Source organism: Typha angustifolia, chromosome 1, assembly GCF_048772165.1.
Source record: "Typha angustifolia cultivar Huaian chromosome 1, ASM4877216v1, whole genome shotgun sequence".
NCBI lineage: Eukaryota > Viridiplantae > Streptophyta > Magnoliopsida > Poales > Typhaceae > Typha > Typha angustifolia.
The window spans coordinates 2,258,563-2,277,878 of NC_133239.1; the positions used below are offsets into that span (position 1 = coordinate 2,258,563).

At 38.1% G+C, this 19,316-nt stretch overlaps 4 protein-coding genes across 8 annotated transcripts; 2 read left to right on the plus strand and 2 right to left on the minus strand.

Moving 5' to 3' along the window:
- Positions 1 to 1,013: 1,013 nt before the first annotated feature.
- On the minus strand, positions 1,014 to 8,534 carry LOC140767677 (paired amphipathic helix protein Sin3-like 4). 5 transcript variants are annotated; one of them, XM_073107945.1, is made up of 18 exons: positions 8,455 to 8,534; positions 8,074 to 8,211; positions 7,825 to 7,981; positions 7,626 to 7,724; positions 7,383 to 7,544; positions 7,035 to 7,272; positions 5,897 to 6,006; positions 5,666 to 5,817; positions 5,302 to 5,414; positions 4,948 to 5,202; positions 3,711 to 4,171; positions 2,738 to 3,373; positions 2,547 to 2,650; positions 2,323 to 2,461; positions 2,090 to 2,242; positions 1,666 to 1,826; positions 1,480 to 1,588; positions 1,014 to 1,368 (listed from the first exon to the last, which is right to left on the minus strand). In XM_073107945.1, exons 2-18 carry the CDS (start codon positions 8,094 to 8,096, stop codon positions 1,210 to 1,212), a joined length of 3,231 nt encoding a protein of 1,076 aa, XP_072964046.1. In that variant the 5' UTR covers positions 8,097 to 8,211; positions 8,455 to 8,534; the 3' UTR covers positions 1,014 to 1,209. The 5 variants fall into 5 exon arrangements, with proteins under 5 accessions (XP_072964046.1, XP_072963889.1, XP_072963808.1 ...); XM_073107788.1 differs by having other exon boundaries at positions 5,897 to 5,973; positions 8,435 to 8,494; XM_073107707.1 differs by having other exon boundaries at positions 8,435 to 8,494.
- A 585-nt stretch (positions 8,535 to 9,119) lies between these two features.
- LOC140759670 (putative pentatricopeptide repeat-containing protein At5g40405) lies at positions 9,120 to 10,406 on the plus strand. The gene has a single exon (XM_073096300.1). The coding sequence runs from the start codon at positions 9,120 to 9,122 to the stop codon at positions 10,404 to 10,406; it is 1,287 nt and encodes a 428-aa protein (XP_072952401.1).
- A 1,939-nt stretch (positions 10,407 to 12,345) lies between these two features.
- LOC140763149 (probable calcium-binding protein CML14) lies at positions 12,346 to 13,168 on the plus strand. The gene has a single exon (XM_073101217.1). It carries the CDS (start codon positions 12,432 to 12,434, stop codon positions 12,918 to 12,920), a length of 489 nt encoding a protein of 162 aa, XP_072957318.1. The 5' UTR covers positions 12,346 to 12,431; the 3' UTR covers positions 12,921 to 13,168.
- A 1,038-nt stretch (positions 13,169 to 14,206) lies between these two features.
- On the minus strand, positions 14,207 to 19,004 carry LOC140765663 (uncharacterized). Its single transcript, XM_073104856.1, has 9 exons — positions 18,667 to 19,004; positions 17,588 to 17,702; positions 17,377 to 17,468; positions 16,548 to 16,673; positions 16,329 to 16,449; positions 16,120 to 16,204; positions 14,972 to 15,085; positions 14,855 to 14,894; positions 14,207 to 14,566 (listed from the first exon to the last, which is right to left on the minus strand). Exons 1-9 carry the CDS (start codon positions 18,838 to 18,840, stop codon positions 14,414 to 14,416), a joined length of 1,020 nt encoding a protein of 339 aa, XP_072960957.1. The 5' UTR covers positions 18,841 to 19,004; the 3' UTR covers positions 14,207 to 14,413.
- Positions 19,005 to 19,316: the final 312 nt, after the last annotated feature.

The window sequence follows — 19,316 nt, forward strand, 5'->3', positions numbered from 1 at the left end:
AAGAGTATCGTTCGCCTATTGATAAAATTAGAACGTGGTCTAAAAACAAAGCTAGAACAATCCTTTTGTTCTCCATTCGTTCATACAGAGTTTTCTCTACAGAATGAACGAAGGAAAGAAGATGGTGGATTCTAAGCCCCGTCGTTCATCCACTGGGGACTCCCGTTTGTTATTGTATCCGTCCTTCTTCCACCTCAATCGGCAGGGCCAAGAACCCTTACAGTCAGCTCTCTGTCCCTCTTCCTCTCGCCTACCGGAGACAAGACTTCGATGAGTGGACGGATTCTCCTCTTTGTTGGAAGAGGAATGCACATCAGGGAATCCAATCTCGATTCGGCCTTTCTTTTTTCCATGGTCGCGACTCTTGTATGGCCTCACGGCAGTCAATATTATTCATCGGTGTCTGCTCGAAGTTCTCAATCTGGTTCTGGATTTTTTTTTTATTATCTATTTTTGGATAGGGATCAGAGAATCTTTCCGTTCCCTTGAAGTAAGTAAAGGTTAGCGGGAGAGAGATGCCACAGTTGAAAGGAACTCTTTCTAAAAAAAGATCGAAAAATTGCTTGTATTTGGAACAAGTAGACTCGACGGATATTATTTTGCACAAGAAATGAATAAAAAGTTATATATATATTTTACATGAAACTGTTTTGTAATCCACTTGTATTGGCATTGATGCTAATTTCAGATGCTTTATGAGAAGTACCCACATCAAAGATGTTGCAAAACAATGTACATATATATATATATATATATATATATATATATAATTTATATAGACAACCAATTAACCAAATGTTCTCGGGGTTATAACTACTACTTTGTACATGCTAGCCCAAAGTTGTGAACTTTTACTATCTCTGTGGTGCATCACTTTCCAGCATAAGTCAACTTATATTCTGCAGTTCTACAAATTCTGGGGATGGTAGAGCTCTGCAAATTATTTTCCACATGGCATCCTACTATAAGAAGCACAAAGAATACATATTCAGGTGTATAAATGATCTCAAAAAGTAAATCCTATTTCCCTTCGTTTAAGATGTTGCAACATAAGTAATGTCTAAATTATTTAGAATTACAAGATGAATATTCTCAAAAAGAAGCTTAGACCTGATCTAACCTAGTTATCTAACAGGATATGATTAAAAAAAAAGAGTGTATAATTGGAGCATATTTGCGAACATGGCTGATTGCAACAAGAAACAAAAGTCAACAAACAGGTGCATCCTCTTCTTTCCCATCTGGATTAATAAATCTTCTATGGCTCGCAAATAAGAACTCTGACGGCTGCTTTTGATCACCATATCGCTGTCTCCTTTTCTTTCTTGTATGGATGAAGAGATCTTCTGTATCGTGCAGAAAAGTAACCTGCAATACATGCAATTAATGATAATTAGCAAATGCCAAAAGATATATTCATAGGGTTGACAAGAACATGTAGCAAGTTGAAGTACAATTTAAGATCTCTATGTTCTGTACCTTATATGAGCTATTCATCCTGTATTTCAAACCATTAGAGATTCGAACCCCCTCCATGGAACTTCTGGTATCAGATATTCCATAAACTGTCTCCAACTTGCGTTTGTTCCTACAAACATTTACAATATGTCAGAAGAGAACAGCCATCATTAGATTATCACCAATTATGTTACAACAGTTTGGCACCTTCTAAGGAAAATATTATGCATCTCCTTTTCGGAACAATTAGACAAGAAATCATTATGCAGATAAGCTGAAAATTCTGGTTGCAAAGACGCAGCAACTTCTTTGCATTCTTCATTCCCAGACTCCATCAGTTCAATGGATAACCTTGTTGGGTCCAAAGACTACAAAAGTAAACAAAATGTCATAATTTGAGGGAAAAACAGTAACTAACACAGGAAAAAGATCTGACCATTTGCAAAAATTGCAGTAAAAAGTAGAGAAGCAATTGTCACATGTCTCTTCTTATGATTTACCACATTTATCTGCAAACTCTTGGTTATTTAAGTACTATTTATGACTAATACTGAACCAGGTGATTTTTTATTTATTGAATTTTCAACAGTACAGAAAGGGTCATTGAGGAGCCCATAGCATGAGAACTTACGCATTGAAATCGGAACATGCTTTCATCATGAACAAGGGTCCGAGCATTTTCGTAATAGAAAAGGTCACTGAATACCCCAGGTCCTCGTGAGTTCTCATATACATGGAGCTGAAGCAACTTGTTGTCTTTGTCATTTGATGCAATTTCCTGGAGCTGGATGTTCAAAACAAAATAACAAGCTATTGAATTTTGCATTTAAACTACAAGAAAGCTAGATAATCACAATGTAGTACCTGTTGGATAACTCTGTAGATCAGCTTGTCTAGTGTGAAAAGCACATAAGATTGATTTCCTAGTAAAGATAGGCAAGCATCTTCAAATCTCAAATTGTCAGCAGAACCATTAAGAAGATTGTATAGCGAGAGCTTAAATCTGCACATTAAAAAATAAAAGGAAACATAAGAAACTCAAATATAAATTACTGGATAAAGTTGTATAAAACTCAAATATAAATTACTTGTCATATAGATAATCAGGACTAGATGTCTCCTTCGAAGTCCCATGTTTTATATGAGCACTTGATGTACTCTTCTTGGCAAAAAGTAGTCTCTCATATAAAATCTGCTAATACAAACATAAGAAACAGTTAAAACTAGTCTTTACAATTAATTACTATCAGTCTACCAATTAAAAGAAAAACTATATGACCTGGTGAAGCCTAAATAGCACGTAGAACGAACTATTTCCATAGAATACCCTGCAGCACTGGTCTTCATTATCATGTAAAAATTTGGATTTATGCTCTCTCAGTGGTCTCGATGCATCAAAACAACAATCTGTAGATACTGATGGCATTCTTTCTCCTCCAACATGCGTATGAGCCATTTTTCCAGCCCCATTTTCACATTCTGTGTTTACGTCCTGGCTTGCATTTCCCACCTTGTTATAATGATCTTCACAAGAGAGATCCTCACTGTGACCAGATACACCACCAGAGTCATTTCCACCAACCTCAGGAAAATTTAAACTGATTCTTGCCAAAGTTCCAGGGATTCCATCATCTACATTACCCTCTCCTGCTGGCTCACCATGATGTACTAGTTTTCCTGTCCTGACACGATGGTGTTTGCTAGTGTAATCAGTAATTTCAGGCACCTTATTTAGGGCATCTTCAATAACCAAGGGATTGTTCTCTTCTCTGCTTGTTGATAACTCGGGCTCTTCTCTTTCTATTTTGAAGGTGTTATGCACAGAAGAGCCTCCATGATAGTTATAAATCTTGCTATTTCTTTCAGCAGTGTAGCCATGGTTTAACAATGCAAGTTTTATTGAACTTCCATTTACCTAGGGGAGAAAAAAAACAAAGTATAGTTCAAAGTGAATTAGAAGTATAGAAGGCAATTAGACTAGAATATAGTTCAAAGTGAATTTAAGAAAGACTCTAATTGTTCCCATGTTATTTATCTAAATAACACACCAAAAAAAGAATCAACATACAAGTGTGTCAACATAAATGATCAGCTGCAACAAATGGGCAATATAATATTTTCAGGCTATCTCAATGAATGAAACAGAGTGAGTTCACCTTTCATCAAAAAATAAAAAAATAAAGGAGCCGAGGAAAACGCTATAAATGTTATGAGACAAAGTATGCAAAAATAGGCTTATAGAAGTCATTTACCTTGCACTCAAGTGCCAATCTGGTCTTGCATGAATATTTTGGTTGTTTCTGAATGTTGTCACCACCACTCCTTTCAGGATCTATTTCATCAAAAGCAGTGAACTTTTCCCTAATTGTTCCATTACCATTTTTGTGGATAGATTTTCTACTATTGTCAAAAACTCTTTTATTGATAGTTAGAGCAACATTATTCTCTGGACCCTTTGTAGGACGAAAAATACCTAGTATTGGCTCTATAGTCGTCCAGATCCCCATGATCATATCCAGTTGCTCCTTTGATGTACAGAATTCACCACAGAAGTAATTAATAATGTCATACAAGTCCTCATGAATTGCTAAATCCGTATAGAAAAATTCCATGACAGAAGATTTAGGCTGTCGGTTATTGGCAACAGTGTGAAGAAGTACATCATCTTCCTCCCTCTTCTTCTCACTAAATTTTTTAGCTTCAGCCAACAAAGCTGAAAGTAGAACAGTATGATAAGAGATAGTAGGAGAAACAAGGTAAAACCAATGTAGGAGAAAAAAGGTAAAAACAATGTAATATAATAAGAAATAATAGAAGAAATTAAGTAAAAGTATCTGGTTTCACATCAATGGAAACTATAAGTATAGCAGCGAGATCCTGAATAAAAGATATCATGGGAAATACAGATCTGTGACTGAAAAAGATGTTGGAGAATGGAAGCCATAATGAGAAAGGCATAGGAAAGGGAGATTTGGACCAACTACCATTGATGCAAAACGTAGATCAAATCAAATGTTAACAAGACTATACATAACATAAATATGGAGCAAAATATGTGATCATGGTTTTTGCAAACAAATGATAGAATGAGAAGAGTAAGAAATCATGAATCCTTTGGGGCTTTATGGCTTAGAAAAATGTACAAACACTTCACTTTGCATCAAAGTCACTCTTCTTGACAAGGGCAATTTACATTGCAGAAACGAGCAAGGACCCTTGATTTATAAATGCCTTTTCTTGGCTAGATTTGAAATGCCTTTACTAGCAGAGTAAGTCTTCATGATGCTCAACTGATACGTGGCAGAATTGCATGACAGTAGCAGAGAGAAGAAGCTATCTACAAGATGGATACATATGATAAGGAGAAAGCAAAGAGTGCATCCCAGATGTCAGTGATCTAAAAATAAGGAATACCTATAGAAAATTTTCAACTATCTAACATTCGATGAAGGTACTCAAGTGATGTAATTGATATAATTCTCGGTGTACCTTTTGTACTCAACATCTTTACATCCTGTTTCTTGAAATAGAAGCTACGGGAGTCAAGTGATCTTTGATATATCTGGGCAAATTTGTTTACCCAAACCGTACTCAAATCTGAGTAATATCTTGCCAACTCCTCTTTCTTCTGCTTTAGACGAGCATGTATGACAGGCAATGCAGTAGTGGCATCATTGAGTAAAATATCCACAACTTCCAGACCATATTCACCATATAAACCTTCAATACACCTCATGTTTAAAGCTGTTGAAAAAATAGGAGATAAGGACCAGATAAGAATGTTCTCAAAAGTATAATTGCAATTCTAATTATTAAAATTTTCAGGCATGGCAATGTACTAACAAGTAAGGTGTTCTTCAACACGGACCAAGCTTTCCGATTTCATTGTGGATAACAACTCTTCCACTCTCTCAGAAGTTGCAGTCAACCATTCTAGCAGCATATCTAACTCATACCTGCCGGCATTCCACATTGGAGAAGAACATCAATTCAAATCAGAATCATATGCACAAGGACTACATGTAAAAATATCCGAACATACTACTTGGTAATGCAAGTTCGTCCTTCCAAAAATGGGCTTAATAAAGAAAATAAGATTCCCAACTTAATCATAAAGAACGTCATAAAAAAATCTAGATCTTGTCCACATATAAAGTGAACCGCATACATGTTAAAACTTAAAACATCGAAAGATTTACACTACCACCTGTCATCATCACATTTGCATAGGATTTCTTCATATTTATTTTTTACTATGATATCAGAATCCTCCTCTCTTCCAGAAGCCACAGAAATCACAACATCATTCAGAACTGATGCATCAGCTTCAGTCCTGTTGCTTGCCAGAGGTACTGGATACTGCAATCAAGCAATCATTATGCATAAGTAGACAGGCAATAAATAAATTTAGTTAAAATCTGGAAGGATAGGATTGTACATTCTCAGGAAGAATACGGTAGCTAGGACTACACTGCGGATATGCTGAGAGAGCAAGCTCTGAAACTAACTCGTCATCTGCAATGGAAGTTCGAATTTGGAAGTCTGTATCTGTAGAAACAGAATTACATAATTCATTAATACTCTTCTTTTCAATATCACTATTTCTTTGATGGGGTTTTTCTTTGTCCATCTTATCCCATTCATGCTTTACATTGCCATCTTTGTCTTCTACCTTGGCTGATCCAGCCATACATTCTTTATTGCAAAAAGAAACTGTTAGTATATAAAGCAAATAAGGTTGCACATCAAAGGTGTGCAAGATGGGAGTTCCCCAATAAAGGGAAGTAAGAACTAAGAAGCCTTATTACAATCCAGAATAATTCATAGATTTGTTCCAAAATTAGTTATCTAGTCAAGAAGATATGCGCTTATCAAGAAATAAGGGAATCTGCAAAACAGCAGACATGTGGATGAGAAAGTCACCATAAATTTGCAAAATGACCCTCACATTATTTATTTACTGATTAAATTAAGAAGAAATCTTAAATAATTTTTAGGATAAATCTATGATAGGAATCTTACCTCACAATAATGTTTTATTTTTCAGAGTAACACCTGACAATTCATGGTGTTGTATTCAGATTTCCTGAGCAATATGGCTAATAATTATGCAGCAGAACCTGAATAAGAAAAGCTTCTTCTGACCTTGGTATCACAGGTGGAAGTTGAAGCTTCTAATGAAAGAAACTAATCAGCCAGACAGAAACAGAGTGATGACATTTTTCAACCTTACTACTATCATTTTGTTTCTGCCAAATAAAGCTTTATCAATTTATATCGGCAAAATTAATTATATTAGCTCTTATATTATTCTTTCAGAAACCTACTGAATATAAATAGCAGTTAGTGACTTAGTGTTCAGAGGATTTTCGTACATAGAAGAATCTAAAAGGTTGTAGCAGCTAAGAACACAAATAGTTTGTTAGTGGGTCAGGTAAAATTCTCCAAATATGCAAATAGTAAGACAAGGGAACAAGAAAACATTTCAAATATGCAGGTTACTATGAATAATGAACCAAGGGCTACCCAGATGCACTTATTATCACCATAAAGAAAGTTAAAATTTGTTTGATCACCTTTCTGAAGATGCTCAGCCATGAAACTTTCATCCCTTTGGATTAATCTTTGCTTGGATAGTTCATTGTCAGTATCCATCTTTCCATGCTCAATAGTTAATTCATTGGAACCATGCACTCTCCTGCCCCAATCTTTTTTGGCATTCTGGGAAGCAGAACTTTCATTTCTGACATCCTTTAAGTGGAGATAACCAGTTTTCAAGTTATAATCAGCATCCATGTTACATGTTCTGTGTACCTGGGAAAACAAGTGATGCACAATGAGATGGTGAGAAATGAGGTAGAGAAGCGACATTCATCTTCTAGAGGAATGAGTGTTAAATTCGTCATATCAGTTAATATAAAAACCTTATCCCCTTGAGCATGATTCGGCATTGCCATTCTGCCATCATGACTCTTAGAAATTATACCAGATGATTGATGAGGCAGAGGCATTTTTGCTAAATTAGCTGGCAAGAATCGCCTGAACTCCTTGAGCAAATCATGCTGGTCCCGTAGGAGAAACTCCACCTGCAACAGAAAATATTAAGATCACTATAAATATGTAGATCTGCCACCATAAATCACATGCTTAGACAGAAGACAAAGAACCTTCTGATGGACATCATCAACAGTCTTCTTCTGTGAGATGTACAAAAATAAAGTCTTTAAGAATGAACTATAGGAGACTTGATCATTGCGAAAATGATCCTGCCGATGAGAACACAAAGGAAGAAAAGAAGAAACATAAAAACACTGGCTCAGAAGTTTAATATAAAAATTGAGAGAAGTTATTTCAATCTAACTATACCTTTATCCTGTTAACAAGATCTAGAGCATCCTTCATTTCTAGAGACTTGTTGTCAGAGGATATTTCCCTTTTTCCCATATTCTCAAAGCCAAGGATCAGATGTGGGCGGTCTTTAAACAATTCCCTTAGCCTTACAGTAACCTCACGGTAGTCGATCCTGCAAACACATCAACCGATCAAACAGATACCTTAGACCTGATGATCCATCGAATCATAGCAGATATAATTGAGGACGTACAGGCTGCAAACCTCTTTTTATCGAAATCCACCATGATTTGAAGGAACTTATTATAATTATTGATGTTGTCACGAAGTAGTTCCCGTTTCACAGTGAAAAAGTAGTCCAAAGCATGTCTTATTCCTTTACAATCCGTACCTGCATTGGTGCTGCCACAATATGATACTTCAGATTGTATGAATATTAGTGTTCTGAGACGAGGTTTATTCAAGAAGGAATCGCTTCACGAGATATAGAGAAGCACCCAAGAAGTTCTTGGTGCAAGAAACACTCAAACAAACAAGCCCGGCAATAGCCAACTGCCCAAAGCCGCAATTTTCCTTATGAAGGAAAACAAAAGTGAAAAAGCACCAATAAGAAAGAGGAACTCACTGCATTGTTGGTTACTCTACCTTCTTCTCCTCCTCCCCTGGTGCACGGCTCCCGTTCACGGAATCAGCCGAGAAAACCTTATTGGGCCCAAGAAAAGGAGAAGGGGAGAAGTGTAATAACCGAAAATAAAATAAAAAGATAAATAAAGATAAACATCATGATAATCCTTATTAGAATCTTATTAGGAATATATATATATATATATAACTAAATCCGCATTATCTTTATCTTTATATATATATATATATATATACTAGACCAAAAGAAAAAAAAAATTATATAAAAGAAGAAAAACCCTAAAGAAAAACCCTAAAGAGAAGAACGGTCCTCGACGGCGATAAGGAAGAAGAAGAAAGAAAGAGAGAAGGGTCTATGCTGCAGGAACTCGGTCAATACAAAGCTCAAACTCGGCTTCTCTTCAATGCATTTGGAACAATGGCTATGGTTAGAGATGGCTAACGCAGTACTGTTTGGTTATGTAGCTGAGAACGAGGATTATTTTATTTAGCAGATGCCATCGAATCGATTCAGGTTGTTTCAGTTCATTTTTTCTTCGTTGTGTGTAATTGCGATGCTATATCTACAGGAATTGTTCAAATTTATTTCAATAGATTTAAGTATGGAGCCATTTTTCTAGAAGAGAGATTAATAATAGGTTGGAGACTTTGTAGTGGCATGCAGAGGTATGCCCTCATCGGACAATCCTAGCAGTCCATCGCCTTCGCAACGTTCCACGTTCGAATGGAACACCGTCCTCCGTCGCTCCCCGCCCCTCCTCGCCCTCTCCCTCTATGTCCGCTCCATGCTCCCCTCCGGTTTGCAACCCAACAAGTTCACCTTCACCTTCCTCCTCCGCGCTGCCAAATACTTCCCCGAGAACGTCCCCATCCTCCACGCCCACCTCACTAAGCTCTGCTTCCTCCATGACCCCTTCCTCCGCTCCGCTCTCATCTCTGTCTACGCCTCCATCTCCCGCCTCTCCCCCGCCGTTAAGATCTTCCACTTTTACCCTCACGACGATGTCGTCCTCCAGACCACTCTCCTCTCCGCTTTGGCGCGCTGCGGCCGCTTCGAGGAAGCCCGCAAGCTGTTCGACGAAATGCCAAATCCAAATCCGATCACATGGGCCGCGCTAATCACCGCATATTCCCACGCCGGGCGGGAAGCCGACGCCCTCGCGACCTTCGTCCGCGCCCGACTTGCAGGCGCCGCCGCCACCGAGGCTGGGCTTGTCTCCGTGCTCTCCTCCGCAGCGCGGCTCGGGGCGCTCCCCGACGGCGAGCGCGCGCATTGCAACGCCGTCGTCGCGTTTCCTCTTACGTCAACCCTTGGCACTGCGCTGCTCACAATGTACTCTAAGTGCGGGCGCGTAAACTCGGCTCGGCGAGTGTTCGACGAAATGCCTCACAGGGATCAGCCGGCATGGACGGCTATGCTCACCGCTCTCGCGGCGCATGGGAATGGAACGGAGGCGCTGCGGCTGTTTGGCGATATGTTGAGACATGGGCTGGCGCCTGACCACGTGACATACATCGGGGTGCTGCATGCCTGCAGCCATGCAGGGCTCGTCGACGAAGCACGTGAAGTCTTCCACCGAATGAGAACGGTGGATGGAATCGAGCCAAGAAGAGAGCATTACGGGTGCATGGTCGACGTGCTCGCGCGAGCAAAGGAGGTGGAGGAGGCGTGGGAGATGGTTCTGTCAATGCCGATGGAGCCAGACGAAAGAGTGCTCAAGAGCCTGCTGAGTGCGAGCTGTGAGCACGGTTTCGTGGACTGTGCGGAGTGGACGGCGGAGAGGCTGATAAGGATGGATGCCGGGCATGCGCCGGCATACGTGATGCTGTCAAACATGTATGCAGGAATGGGGAGGTGGGAGGACAGCGCCAGGGTCAGGAAGTTGATGAGAGTACGCGGAGTACCTAAATCACCGGGTTGCAGTGCAGTCGGCTCTACCGTAAAGTCTCAATAATTCACTGGCACGGTAAGTATTAATTTTTAACGACTCATTCTATGCTAAGAATGACATCTTAGTATGAGCTAAGAGACAACTCACGATAAGATTAGGTATTAGATGTAAGCTTTTGCCTTAGTTTCTGTACCATATAGGTGTTTTATGTTCGTCCTATACAACCATTATTTTGCTATTCAACAATTCAATCTTGAGTTCTAGTAGTACAATTAACTATGTGGATCATAGTAAAGATCTTGGATAGATCCTATCAGGCCAAACAGGTAGTCTGAAAGATATATTAGTTATTGCCATTCTTGACAAATTTTCGACAGACAGTGTCATGGATAGCATGTCACTAGAAAAAAAAAAATAAAAGGAATTTTTTTGGGAACAGGCAATGCTCTGAAAATAAACCTCTATATTCTTTTTGCAAGAGATCTTTCTATAGATTGCAGATTAATTGTTTATAAGTGCATCCGTACAATCTACTTTGAAAGAAATAATTTTTTCTTGAAGCCTATCTCCTTTTCTCTTCTTTAATAGAACTTGGTAAGCCCCAGTATTTCATTATCAATTTCGTCCTTGCATTGGATGAGAGGCATAACTGTTGCAGTTGGATCATGAAAAGCATATATTTTAGGAAGAAAAAAGAATGAATTTGTGCATTTGATTGAACTATTAAAATCATATCTCTTTGTAAATTCTGGTTACACACATTATATAAAATTAATATTTAATTAATAACTCTTACATTGAGCCTCTGAATCGGACTTCTTTTTATTTTATTAAAGAAAAGAATTTGATATATCCACGGATGTTACGATGTTAGTGGGGAACTAGAGTTCACGTAGGGAGGCCCACTCGGAACTACATTATCTATAGATATTTTTATATATAAAAGAAGAGAGATTTGTATATGGATCTAAAATTCCATTATAATTTTGAAGTCAAAGAGACCACGACCAGATCCGATGCTAATTTTTTTTTTCAGATTAATCATTCAATGACAGCAGTAACACGAACACCATCTATGGCATCATGTTCTTAAAATTATGTTAACTTAAAAAAATTAAGGAGTCAATCTTAATCACATCTAAACTACTTCAATTTACAATAACAATCTAGCTGTGATAGATTCTAACCACACCAACCAAGTGTTAGCTTCCTAGAAAGATCTGAATTAGAAAGAAACAAAAAGTTACACTAAGAATCCTTCAGTTATTCCATTTCTACATGTAATTACTCTACCTTTATTGTTTTCTTCTTCTTTTTTCTTTTTTTTTACATATTGACCTCCTGAATTATAGAAATCTCTTGCCTTCCAATAATATTCACAAAAAGAAAATTAAATTTTAACTTTACTCTCTCTTTTTTTTTAATAAAGATATAATATTTCAAAATTTTCTATAGCTAAAAGAGTTGACGAATAGTGAAAATAAATAAAAAGATCTATATAGAAATAAACAAGAGATGAGCCACTAGCTTTCGGATTCGGATCCTATCCTTTTGGATTAGGTCCGTGGTCTTAGAGGAGACTTAGAAGCAGATCTTGGTCACCTATAGAAACGAGTTACCGTCTTAAATGGACTCAGTCAAAGTTAAAAAAACAAAAGAAGCTATGCCAATATGCCATCACGCTGCATGTAGCTGCAGATCCGATGGTCTTTATCATGGATAGTTATCCAGCCTACTTATCTCTTATACTGAGTTAATCGGTGTTACATAACAAAAACCCGGATAAGAATTAATGTTATCAGATCTGGATCCAGTTACACTGTCAACTTTTCTTTCCTCCACTCTCTTGCGTCTGACCATCTCCACCGACTCGACCACAGAGACGACGCGTCTTCTAACACCTCACCCTTACCATTAATTTATTAACAATAAAAACAAATTAATTTCTAAATATAATAATAGAAATTAATAAATCAAAACAAAAATGAAACCACCTTCCTTCCCTTTACCCATAATAAACTCCCCGCCCCTCCTCCCCCTCTTCTCTCTTCCTATTACAAACCGCCGATTTCTTCCCCGCGAAACGAAATGGGCGGTAAGCTCCTCCAAGGTGAGCAGCTAAAGCAACTCCGCGACATCTTCCGCCGGTTCGACATGGACAGCGACGGCAGCCTCACCCAGCTCGAGCTCGCCGCGCTCCTCCGCTCCCTCGGGCTGAAGCCCACTGGCGACCAGATCCACGCCCTCCTCACCAGCATGGACGCCAACGGCAACGGCGCCGTCGAGTTTGAGGAGCTCGCCGTCGCGATCGCGCCGCTGATGACCCAGCAAACGCTAGTAGACCAGGCGCAGCTCCTCGAGGTGTTCCGGTCGTTCGACCGGGACGGGAACGGGTACATCTCTGCGGCGGAGCTGGCGAGGTCGATGGCCAAGATGGGCCAGCCGTTGACCTTCTGCGAGCTGACGCAGATGATGCGGGAGGCGGACACGGACGGGGACGGGGTCATTAGCTTCTCCGAGTTCGCCACCGTCATGGCGAAGTCGGCGCTCGATTTCCTGGGGCTCGCCGTATCGTAGGGGTCGACCAGAAGGGATGGTGATAGAAAATTTGGATGTGTACAGGTTGGGATGGCGCGCAATGAGATCGGCATCAACGAGGAGTCGTTTTAATCCGCGGGTTCTTTCTCTCTCTCTCTCTCTATCTCCCGTGATGCATCTCCGAATTGTAATTAACTTTGATGTGATCTCGTAATTGGCATTCGTTTTTTTTTTTTGGTTTAATTCTCTTTATTCTTGCTGATTATTTGGTAGGATGTTTTGATTTCTTTCTTGTTTCTTGTGGGTGTGTTTATTTTCTATTACAAGTTTTGGTGTTGACTTGGACGAGAGAAATAAATAAACGAGCAGGAACAAGCAAGACCGTGTTCATTAGCTTGTCGGATGCCTCTAGTCCTTGTAACAGCCCACACGATTTTTGGGTCATAGATGGGCTAATTGGATGTTATCGATGGAAGAATTCAATATTAGTCGCCTTGTCTGACCGGATCAAACACTAGTTATTCTGCCCTTTTGATTGAACTGTAAATATAAACATAGTTAATATAGAGAATAAAATGACTTAGATGATCATACTTTTATTAATTAATTATGTATTTAAAGAAAAAGTTTATAGTGATTTAGCGATACAAAATAAAAGTCGAGAGGGTTTAATAATTTTTATTTAAACTGCTAATAATTTTAAATTACAATTGCATCCGATTTTCAATTCCAAGCAACTGAAAAGAATAAAAAAGAATAAAGGGTTTCATCTTTTAAACAAACAAAGTTCCATGGTAAAGTGATTTTGATCCAAAACATAAGGAGTAAAATATATGAACTCAAAAAACATTCGTGCTTACATTTTGATACAGCGATGGAAGGAGACGGTCTTCCGGTATCAAATAGAAGTGGAGTATTTGTTATTGGAAAGAGATGGCATTTTTATTTCAAGCGTGTCTTATGTTGTAGGGAATATAAGGAGTCGCCTCATCAGCAAATTTCTCTAAATGCAGATTGGTAATATTATTTGAGAGGAAGTGAAGTTTTATGATTTCCTAAGGTGCAATTATAAACCCTTTAATCATCTAAGCGCAATTACATAAGTTTCAAGCCAACATCTTGCAGAAAAAATTATCACACTCAGATTTCAGGCCTAACCATCCCAGGATCCTAGTTAACCTTGCAATTACTTCAAGAGTAGATTAAAACCCAACCCATAATCTAGGTGGTCCCTTTCGTTAAGTAAAAGACAACGTGAGGATCAAGAAAGAAACCCGCCTGAATGTTCCTCCAGGCATTCTCCAGAGCAATAATAAAATCCGATATTATGTTTCTAACTGAAAGTAAAATTTTGTCCCATAATTCATAAGAATTACAAAATTCTGTGAAAGCGCAAAGTAGCGGAAAGACATGCAACAAGTGCTAATTGTTAAAAGTTGAAGGTCAGTCAGAACCTAAGCATCTTTCCGTTATAGTTTCTATTTCAATATTGGAAACATGATATCCTGTTCGTGCCTTCTGCTTGTTTTCTTCTACCTGAACCACCACCTCTGAACTGCTGAAATTGGAGTATTTAGAAATGGCGCATAGCGAAAGATGTAGGGATTTGCCGTCCGGCCAATTTTAGCCCACACACTCTGGTGATAACCAGCAGTTACAGGAGCATGGTACATGAGTTTCAACAGCTGTTTGAACAATCACATATACAAGAAAAGTAGTCAGAACATAAAAGCAACAAACCACAAGATGATAATAACTACAGTAGATCAATGGCAATCTAGAAGAAAACTTCCATACCAAACAACTTCTTCCAGGGTTTTAACAACAGAGGCCTTAGTTATATAGATGTTATTGAGAACTAGTCAAATTTAGCAGGAGTATATAGGACAGTGGTCTCAATCACAAGCACAACAAACATATCTGCAGGGGAAGAAAAATGCATATCATTCCCAATAAAAGAACGAAGAACTGACCTGCCAGTACATGAATGTCTGAAGTATGCTGCGTTGCCACCTGCATGAGAAAAATTTAGAATTTAGTGTGAAAATAACAATTGAAATTTTGATGGAAGTGTAGCGAGATGCACATACGAGAGCAGCGATATTATCAGAAGAAAGCCTAGAGCGATCTCCGCATTTGAACTCAGGATGCTAAGTGTGGTTGTGTTTGCCTCTACCCACACACAAGGCTCCTCCAAGTATCTCCTTTACACAAAATCAATCAGGTCATTAAGCCTGCTGTACTGTAACTTCATATCTTTCATTGTACGAGAATGTAAAGCAAGTCGAAAGCTTATGAAGAACTAAACGGAGAAAATCATAAAAAGCAATTACCTCAATAAGAAACAAAGTAAATGGACAATATCTGAACAATATGTATGTACTGACCAATCGCAGCAAATTCTATACTGCTATAAGACTGATATAGTAATGCTTTAGCATTTGGCCTAGATCTTTCCTTTATCTCAAGTTCTCAAATCATTCAATTATCTAATTAATGCTTTCAACTATTCAATACTATCTGAATCAATTTCTAGTTTAAAATAGTAGTGCTTTAGCATTTAGCCTAGGTCTTTCCTTAATCTCAAGTTCTCAACTCATTTAATATCTACTTAATGTTTATAAAAAAAAATCTACTTAATGCTTTCAACTATTCAATAAAAGCCTATCTGAATTAATTTCGGGTTTCCCCAATTGTTTTATATAGCTCCTGATTGGAACTCACTACCTTCCACTAAAAGAAACTAAGAAATGAGTATATGCCTACAAGATACAAGAAAAGTTGGTCAAACAAACTCTTAAAGCTGTGACAAACTTAATAGTTACTTGAAGTGAAAAAAAAAAAAATCAGGCTTGTTAACTTCTTTAATATAACAAGAATTCAAGCTCACTAAGTCTCAAATATTTGGTATAAACCTTAAGTCTTCTCAACTGACTAGACAGCCTGTGCTACCAAATACAGTAACTGTGAACATTCTAAGGAAACCTATACGAGACTGCAGATTAGCTATGTATAATAAAATATCCATGCTTGCGGTTTACCATCTAACAGTCATACTGTTCCTAATAATTATAATTTATTCGCTATATGTTTTCCAAGTAGCTGGGAAAAAAAGAGTGATAAAATTGCTAAACCTATCACAGGCTAGCAACTGCATGAACTAAGAATATATTCTCATGCACAAAATAAACCAGAATCTTATTCAAATTGATGTTGGTGGTTATTGATAATTGTGTACCTGTATAAAGAGGATCGTGTGAAATTACGTCTTAGGAATCTGGCAACATGTTCAAGGGCCCAACAGAGCACAGGTATCAAAGCAACTGCCACACAGATAGGTATTCAAACTTTCAAGCCATTGAAAATGTGGCAACCATAAGCAGTTCAATAAGTATTACACCTAATTTCAAGAGTTAAACACTGAAATAGCAGCGGTATGTTGCTCACACTTGAAGTGTAACTGAGATGAAACAAACATAAGACAGAAGATCAGATGGATGAAATCCTTGGCCCCAATTACAGATTGAAACCATGTCTGAATGGCAGGTAGATTCCATGCCCTTGGTTTCTGAGAGAGGAAATATATCATAATGATTAGGTGTTGATTGACAAAAGTAATAAAGCAGAAAACATATAGCAAGAAAATGACAATCACTCGATAATTACCCCATAAAGAGAATATAAAGAATATGCTGAAGAACATGCGGTGCCCAGCAGTGACAATCGATATGCCTTGATTGAAAGATTTCTTGGCACAATAGGAAGGACACCAAGCACAGCAACAACAAACACCTGTAAAATATAGTACAAATTTATATTTTATTAAATAAATGGAAAATGAGTATCAAAATAAATGTTTTTACTACAGAATAATTGTCTTCACGGCAAAAAAATAAAAAAATGCTGCCCAGCAATTATTATGTTATAAGACCGCATACGCACCCCCCATTCTAGGTGGCAATCCAACTCTGTAAATGGTTGTCAATATATAGGGGCGTGATATACTCTTCAGTTAGAAATTGAACATTTTGGATGATGATCGGTGTGGCGAATGAATATGGTGCACCAAGATTAAATATTAAGATTTTATATATCTAAGTTTTATTGGGTTACATGGCCAATCGTGATTTTGTTTTTGGGTTGTGACAGGCCAAACATATAACATTGTTCTGTTTCGCATAGCAAACATACAAAAGACAAGGCAGCGGTGTGACACAATCATCTTTGGCTTTGAGAAAATTTCAATCGCGAAAAATGTCTTTGCAGTGATCTAATCTAGCAAATAATAAAAATATTAAATAGGACCACATTCTCTGTCTGTACATCTTTCAGCTCACAATTTCTGCCAGGCATTTTAGGTTTTATCTAAGTCACATTTTCTGTCGATGAGTAAAATTGTGCAGGCCAGTTGGCATTTCAAATATCTAAACAGTAAGATGATAAACTTATGAATATAAAGTTGTACATAAAAGAATTCTTTTTTATCTTTCCATACCCAAGCATTCACTGAAAAATGTATAGATCGTCCATCCAACCGTAAAGAATTTGCAGCCCTGCTGGGTGGTGCAGATGCTCCAGCACTGGATCCTAAATCATTATGATAAGTTCCAATATCATTAAATTTGAGCTAAAAGATAGAGCAACTTTCTTATGTTGTAGTATGAAAAGGATAGCACAAGAAACGAGAAACAATTGTAAACTTTTACCTGATTCACGAGATCTCACATTTTCAGTTGCTGTTGTAGATGAAGATCTTCCGGAAGGTCTTTCTGACTGAGAGGAACTAGTCGATGGCATTCCCTCAACCACTAAATCAGGATCCTAGGAATTATAATGAAATGAATATGAAAATGTAAAGAAACAAACTCTTATAATGATCTAAGAATTTGAATTTTGTTTTCTGATGGCAATAATCAAATGATTTTGTTGCAATGGTTCAAACATTGTCAAAAGCCATACAAGGGTTAAACGATCAACTCCTCCCAAAATTAATCAATACTCAACAAATTCAAACGCAGTTGGGGCACTTGAGGGTGGAACTTTTGTACAAATGAAGGAAAGGCTGATATAACCTGGAGCCCAGACAATAAACTTCAAATTTTCTCTTCCAGCCTAATTGTCTAAAATCATGTTCATTTTTACCTTAACTAAACAAACATCACATATAATTTATTTTTATTTTTTTTTTGACAAAAGGCACATAGTGCCCTGTTTCATTAAAACAAAATACAAACATCACATATGATACAACAAACCCAAGCAGAAGTTGTAAAATTGTCAAAGGAAAAAGAAGGTGCATACGGCAATTCTGCTTCAAACATCAATTTTTACTCGAGGAAGATCTTGCGGGCCAATGCAAGGTCAATAAATCCCAGTACCGGCTTCGGATGGAAACATCAGTTCTCAACCTCTTTAGTCCTAAAACTTCCTCAAGCTTGAGGCCGATGCTTATCTTGACGACGCTCCTAAAGAATTCGGTGACTTCGGAACTATCATAAGAACGTTGCAATTCTCTTAGCAATCCTTTTTAATTTTTCATAACTATTTCAGGATGAACTCTAGGTTTACAAACAGACTACTATTGGCTCAAACAAATCTAACCTCTCAAAACCTCCTCGTCACCATCAAACCACCCAAAAAGGGGGGGAAAATAACTAAAACCCTTCAAAAGGAATACTAGATTCTTAGGTCAAATCCTTCTGAAAGGAACCAAAAAGAAAAAAAAAAAGAATCAAAATTAAAGAATAGGAGAGGAAGGAGGAGGAAGAGGGGATCTAGCGCATACGATGTATCGCTGGTAGAACTTGCGCTTAAAGTGGTCGACGACATCGGATCGGGAGGCCATGTGGGGAGGGATGAGGACGTTGGACCAGTAGTCCGACCATCTTGAATCGTTCTCGTAGTCGTACGCCGCCGCCGCAATCCTCTTTATCTTCTGGGGATCATTCTCATCGGCCATCACCTCTCTCGATTTCGATCTCGATCTCGATCTCGAACTACGATAACTAGGACTTTAGAAGGAGAGGAGGGAGACGGCCAGACGGGAGACCCTAGGATTCCTACTCTTTTGTGAGTAGATCGTCTGCAGCCCCGGATTTAGGAATTTGCTGCAGTCGGGAAACTTAGCCTCTGATTGGATCTGCGATAAAATTCAGTTTGTAGATGGAACTCTTGGGAAAAAAAATAAAAATGAATTTACTATATTACAGTTTTTATTTCAATCTCGACCTTTGAGAAAATAAAAGTTAACTAGAAAAAGTCGAAATTATTAGCAAACCGGGGAAGGAATTATACTCGTTGCTCTCTCTCTCTATTTATTAAGGTGGAGGTGTGGGGGAGGAACGTTGACCATTTAGATTTTTGTAAACGATCATGGAGAAAGATATTTCTAGTGTTTAATTACTAGCAATTTTGGTCGTATTTCTCGCTGGCTTT

Bases quoted from the DNA above. Each gene is read 5' to 3' on its own strand.
- LOC140765663 (XM_073104856.1), bottom strand. From the start codon at position 18,840: ATGGCCGATGAGAATGATCCCCAGAAGATAAAGAGGATTGCGGCGGCG. The intron at 14,895-14,971 runs GTATGTGCATCT...TTTCTCATGCAG, and splicing joins CTGATAATATCGCTGCTCTC to GTGGCAACGCAGCATACTTC. The intron at 14,567-14,854 runs GTCAGTTCTTCG...TTGTTCAAACAG, and splicing joins AGACATTCATGTACTGGCAG to CTGTTGAAACTCATGTACCA.
- LOC140763149 (XM_073101217.1), top strand. From the start codon at position 12,432: ATGGGCGGTAAGCTCCTCCAAGGTGAGCAGCTAAAGCAACTCCGCGAC.
- LOC140767677 (XM_073107707.1), bottom strand. The intron at 4,172-4,947 runs GTACACCGAGAA...TTCTACTTTCAG, and splicing joins AAAGATGTTGAGTACAAAAG to CTTTGTTGGCTGAAGCTAAA. The intron at 2,243-2,322 runs GTACTACATTGT...TTGAACATCCAG, and splicing joins TCTACAGAGTTATCCAACAG to CTCCAGGAAATTGCATCAAA.
- LOC140759670 (XM_073096300.1), top strand. From the start codon at position 9,120: ATGCCCTCATCGGACAATCCTAGCAGTCCATCGCCTTCGCAACGTTCC.